The sequence below is a fragment of the Lolium rigidum genome, chromosome 1, assembly GCF_022539505.1.
Source record: "Lolium rigidum isolate FL_2022 chromosome 1, APGP_CSIRO_Lrig_0.1, whole genome shotgun sequence".
Taxonomy (NCBI): domain Eukaryota; kingdom Viridiplantae; phylum Streptophyta; class Magnoliopsida; order Poales; family Poaceae; genus Lolium; species Lolium rigidum.
The window spans coordinates 267,436,065-267,442,189 of NC_061508.1; the positions used below are offsets into that span (position 1 = coordinate 267,436,065).

Consider the following 6,125-nt stretch of genomic DNA (forward strand, 5'->3'; position numbering starts at 1 on the left):
ATGCCAAGGAAGCATGAGTTGGAGCATGAGTAAACCAGTGTGGGGATCCTTCTCCCCCATGAAATGCAAGATGTTTGCATGGCTGGCCCTGAGATATCGGGCGAGACATTGGCTCCAGGAGCACCCAGATGCTTGTTACACATGCCTGCAGGAGGAGGACAATGTGGATCATATTCTAACCCTTTGCCCTTATGCGAGACACGTGTGGTGCAGAGTATTACACAGTGCGAGCCTACAGCTGACGGACCCGGGATCCACAGGCAACCTGCAAAGATGGTGGACAGAGGCCCGCAAGAGAGTAAGGAGGATCGATAGGAAACGCTTCGACTCCATGGTGATTTGCACGGCTTGGACGCTGTGGAAGCAGCGGAACGCGAGGGCTTTCGGGGACACAAGGAGGCAGAAGGATGTTGATCAAATGCTACAGGACAAAGACGAGTTCCATCTGTGGGAGAGAGCGAAGAGAGCTAGGAGGTTAGATGTCGCGAGAGAGTAGGCATAGGCGGAGTTAGGGCGTGAGTGGGTTCTCGGGTCTGATGTTCGCATCGGGTCACCGAGTCTTGTAAATATTGTTGCTCTCTTCTATAAAGATAAGGCACGCTTTGCGCGTGCTCTCGAAAAAAAAACCTAGCTATACAATAGATTACACACTGCACAAGTGCTCATCATAAGCCAGGTACTTTTGCACTACCATGCAATCAGACCCAAATTACTTGGCATCTCACTGACTCTTATCAATACCAGATCAAGATTCTTAGCTTTCTTTTTGAACTTCAGATCAAGAACTTTTTATCCTGCAGCAAGATCCGAAATTAAATACTAGAGAGAACCTAGAAGTTAACTAACAAAGAGCTTAACTAACAACTTAGCACTCGGCGGATCAAATATTACAGGGGGCTCACCATCCCAGCTTGGCAATGATCTTGTCTAGGTGGAACAAGTGCTTCCGCACGCGGTAAACATGCAGCGTGTACATGAGGGCGGCGCAGGTCACCAGGAAGAAGGACAGCACAATGAGCTCGCTGAAATCCTATTGAGTTGGAAGGATAACACGTATTCAGCATGCCGTTTGGCAGCATCACATACTGGGGTCAGAAAACGAGTGGATGATCCGCGTACCCTGGGGTCGGAGATGATGATGCCCATGATGTAGGTGAGCAGGTCGAAGATGGACTGCAGCGAGTTCTGTACCCCTCCGACGATGCACCGGTCCGAGTCCCGGACATTGTCCTGCACCAGCTGCATGACCGCTAGGTCGAACATCCAGAGGCCAAGTCGCGACGCGGCAACGCCGGCCATGAGCACCCACGCCGACGCCACGCCGCCACTCACCCAGATGGAGCCGACGCATAGCAGCAGGCAGCACCACTGCACATCAGAACACCAGAAAATGCATCATGCTCTTGCCTCAGTTGGTATGTGTGTAAGTTTACCGAAGAAAAACAGAGGGCGTGCCTGCATCCAGATGGACCAGAGCCCTGTTCGGAGCGTCGACACCCGCGAGTGCACGACTGGGTACAGCAAGGTTGCAGCGATCCCGACAATAGCGCTGAAACCCCTTGCCAGACTGATCACGTACGCGGGGATGCCTTTCCAGTCAAGAGTTGCCGTCATCAGCGTACCAAAGCTGCAGAAATAACGAAAACAAATATATAAGATTTTGTTGAATCCTTGTGCTATGTTGTACACAGCATAGACAAGATCTTGTAGTTATGTTTCTACTTTAATAAAGGTATAGCACGCTTTTGACGTGCTCCTGAAAAAAGATTTTGCTGAATCCGTACATGAAGGTCAGTGGCCCATCTAAGAAAAGTGTGGGAAAAAGGATTTCCCCATTGCATATATATATTTATAAATTTTCAATGAAAGTTATGTTCAAAATCTAACTGCTAGAGGTTAGCAGCTTATCTAGCACAAGGCCGCAGCCTCCTAAAGGCTATATTAGCGAAAAATTATTCACCCAGAATCTAAGGCCAGAATATGATTTCGGGAAAGGAGAACTACCTCACCTCTCTTTCTACATCTGTATAGAGTATAGACCAGCAAGCACCCTATTGAAGATGAAATCATTACCTTAGGACAGTGAAGTAGAGGATAGCAAGGGCAACCCCCGGCAGCATCACATCTTGCCTCATGTACACAACCCAGGACTCCCAGCAGGGCAGGATGGAGAGGTGCTTCGTCACACCGACCCTCCAATCCGCTGCGTCCTGACCATACGTCTGCACCTCCTCATCGGACGTCGCCACAATCTCCGACGAAGGTAATGCTGCCCCCACCGACGACTCCCTTCTCAGCTGGACGTTTTCGCCGAGAGCGGGCACGCCGTTGTATACCGAGACGAAGAGCCAGTACTCCAGCCCCACCGAGGCAACGTTCCACAGCGCCAGCGCCACTGCGGAGGCCTCCGTCGACACGAAGCTTATCACAAACCCCGACAGCACCGGCGCCAATAACTTGCAGCTTAGGTCAATCCTCCGGATCACCGAGTTAGTTTTGGTCAGCACCGCCGCCGGATGCCCACTGCAGATCACCACCACCCTGCATGCATCACTCAGTGGGATAATGTCATCGTCGACCACAGTGATACTGAACATGTCGTATCTACCCTTTGTGTCATTCTCATTCAGCTAAGTTGTAGGTTTTGGTTTGTGTACCATTCTCGCTCGATCAGTATGGTGCCGGCGAGAGTTGAGAGCGCAGCGAGCGCGCCCGACGCGTTGGTGAGGATGACTAGAGCCACGAAGATCGGGAAGCTTGTAACTTTCAGGTCATCGTAGACAAGCAGTGCGGTTACTGAGATGCCAGCGACGATGAAGGATGAGCTTTGAACTAGCAGCCACAGGCCCAAAACCTGCAGTATACAGTGAAGAGAATACAGTCACCGAGGAAGGCTAATAATAAGTCCCAAAACCTAGTTGTTATGTGGTGTTAAAATTCATTTACCCAATATAAGAGCATCTCAAACTTGCTAAAAATTTGGGTATTCAAAATGGTTATGAGTATAGGAGAGATAAGATATGAGTAAGCAAATTTTCCGTCTGCAAGAGCTTACTCATATTTTGAGTACCCAAAACTAGGTTGCCATTTTAAGCATTTTTGTCTCTCTAATACTGTCCACCATATTGCATATATCATCCAAATAGACTAAAACTTTCTACACATGATAATTAAAATAATTCATCACAAATCCATAAGAGAAGTGCATAATTCAAGCATGGAACCGGTAGAAAAGTGCATCATCAAAATAAAGTAAAAGTTCATTGGTGCATATAACAACACCAGAAAATGCAAGTTCCTCGATGCATAGAACACCACCACTCTCCCCCATGGAACCGCCACCGTTGCCTCCCACATACCCTCTTGCATGAAGATTTGGTAACGGCAAAGCTCGACATAAGCTCGGTCCTTCTCATCTAGACCACTAGTGTCCATGAACATGATATTCAAGGTTAACTGAAAATGCATATGACAAGGTAAAGTGCTATTTACTCTAGCAAACTATGTGAATGATTTAGCATGCAAATGTTGATGGTCAAATTGAGGGGGTAGTTTCACATCTAGTGGATGGTTGGAAATGCATTTTTGATCTTGGGTGCATATGCTCCTGCTGCTAGAAAATGCATTTTCAAATATCAAAAAAATTCCGAACAAAAATTCCGCGTGTATATGTCAACATTCTATGTGCGTATGCCAAGTTTCGCGGGAAATCGATATTTTTTGTGGCATGTGTAAAAAAGACAAAGAAATGTCTCAGGGAGAGCTTATTTTTAGCACCAAAATTTGTCTTTTTTACACATGACACAAAACATATTGGTTTTCTTGTGAACACATAGAACATCAACATGTATAAGAAATATTTTTTATCAGAATTTTTTAAAATTTCATAATATGTCTAAATTTCATTTTCAAAACCAGGAGCATATGCTCCTGGGTGCAAAAGCACCATGTCCGTGGATGGTGGACTATTTATCCTATAAGTATTATGTACTCCCTCCATTTCACAGCTTAGGGCATATATCTTGGAGCACGGTTATTAAGGAGGCGATGGGCAGCCAAAATCCTTCCCATGCTACCCCTGCATGCAAGGCGTAAAGCTTCTCCTTAATTGCCTGTCCCCTAGATTCCTCGTTTCTCGCTCACGTCCTTTCCTCTCTTTCCCTCCACGAGCATGCTTCTCCCTCTCTCTCCAGTACACACGCGCGCCATCAATGGAGGGATCGATCCGCACCAAAAAATTCTGCCCTTGCGACAGATGTTAACCCTCGCGAAAGTCGAAGCAAACGACTTAACTCTCGTGAGCGCTTTTTTAGGACGAAAGGAATGGAGAGGAGGGGCAAATTCGGGAACTATCGATTCAACTGGGCATCGCGCCTTAAGCTTTGATCAAAAATCAAAAAAAATTATACGCCCTAAGCTATGGGACGGAGGGAGTAGATGCCATTTTTATTACTCTCGACGTTGGAGCAGCTATTGGGGCTCAACAGGGCTCAAAAGTAATTTCCATACAAGTGAACTTTTTTGGTTCTAGGGAAGCCCAAGCAGCAACCTCTCAATATGTCGAATTATTGGGTTGTCAGCAAGATCAATTCTCATTTAGATATTTGGGCGTTCCGATTCATCATTAGAAAGTAACAAATACCGACTGGAAACACGTGGATGAGCACTTAAAGAAAAGACTAAGCAATATCATCAATTCGGAGGAAGATATGAAATCATTAATTCGGTTGTGATGATGCACTTATAGTGAGAAAAAGAAATATCTACTACCTTCATGGAACATGGGTTGTCGTCCAAAAGATCGTGTGTGTGGGGTGTGGGGGGGGGGGGGGTGCTCTTGGTAATCACATTGTATGGGTCAAAAACTCATCTCTCATTGGTCAATGGATTTTCAAGCTTCTTAATTAGTGAGGATGAGGTTTAAAAAAACTCTCAAGAGAAGAAGAAAAAAGTATATAGGCTCAAAGGCGTTGTTCCATGTTCCCATGTTTATTCGAAACTCACACTTCTAGGCTGGTTTAATGGCAAGAAATAAATATTTCTTCCGTTTTGCAAACTTTACAATCAACAACGGCTCAGAAATCACATTCTTAGATGATAAATAGCTAGGAAATACCATTTCTGTGAATAATATCTAACTTTGTACAATAGTATCCGTCATAATAGCGATACAATGGCTATGCTTTGGAGACATCACCACCAAATGTGACGTCTAGTCAGTTTGAGGCTTGCGACATGCAATGCTCTTCTTGAGCTGTTGGTAATGGTTCAGTTGTCGCAAGAGACAAATGATTTGGTTGAAATCTACACGAGAATGGTAAATTCTTGGTGGATTCTAATAGAAGATGTGCTGACTATCTAATAGAAGATGTGGTGTCTTTTGTAAAAAAAACTAAGCAATCATATACACCTTAGGAACCTCTGTGCTTTATTAGGTGGGGTATGCATGATATGTACTAGTACACTGTCGACATCCATGATAACACTTTGGTGTTTTCCCATTGGGGGTAGTCCCTGGATCAAAGGACAGGTATCGAATCTGTCTATGCAGTCACTAGTAGGTGTTACATGATTTTACCAGGAAAAACACAGACGGCGACATGGTATTTGTCCCCATAGCTCACAATTACCACGTCTATCTCCCCGCAAAAAAAGTTACCATGAAAATCCCAATTACCAAGGAGCAAGTTCTTATGGTCTTGGAAACGGAACCGTTGACACTGCTTTATAAAATCTGAAAAATAATACAGTACAATAGTTGACGAACCTGCAGGTAAGTGAGCCTGTCGACGAGGGTGCCGACCATGGGGCCGAAAACGGCGACGGATGAGGCCTCGACGACGCCGTAGACGGCGGCGAAGAGCAGCGAGTCCGGCCAGATGCGGATCATGTACAGCCCCACCGAGAACTCCCACATACTGCAACATAGACACGATCACTGATTAAAACACGGTCAGTAGCATGGCATATGGATGAGATCAGAAAGGTCCGGTGATCCTCGCGCACCGTGCGCCCCATCTGGCGAGGAAGTGGCCGACGTAGAGGCGGCGGAGGAGCGCCGCGTCCAAGCCGCTGCCGCTGCCATGGCCGTCGAGGAGAGGCGCGAGATGGCCACCGCTGCCGAC

General features: G+C 46.2%; 1 protein-coding gene across 1 annotated transcript; it reads right to left on the reverse strand.

Moving 5' to 3' along the window:
• Positions 1 to 898: 898 nt before the first annotated feature.
• Positions 899 to 5,917, reverse strand: LOC124683663 (solute carrier family 40 member 1-like). The gene is made up of 6 exons (XM_047218138.1): positions 5,768 to 5,917; positions 2,658 to 2,854; positions 2,074 to 2,541; positions 1,456 to 1,627; positions 1,120 to 1,368; positions 899 to 1,030 (listed from the first exon to the last, which is right to left on the reverse strand). Exons 1-6 carry the CDS (start codon positions 5,915 to 5,917, stop codon positions 899 to 901), a joined length of 1,368 nt encoding a protein of 455 aa, XP_047074094.1.
• Positions 5,918 to 6,125: the final 208 nt, after the last annotated feature.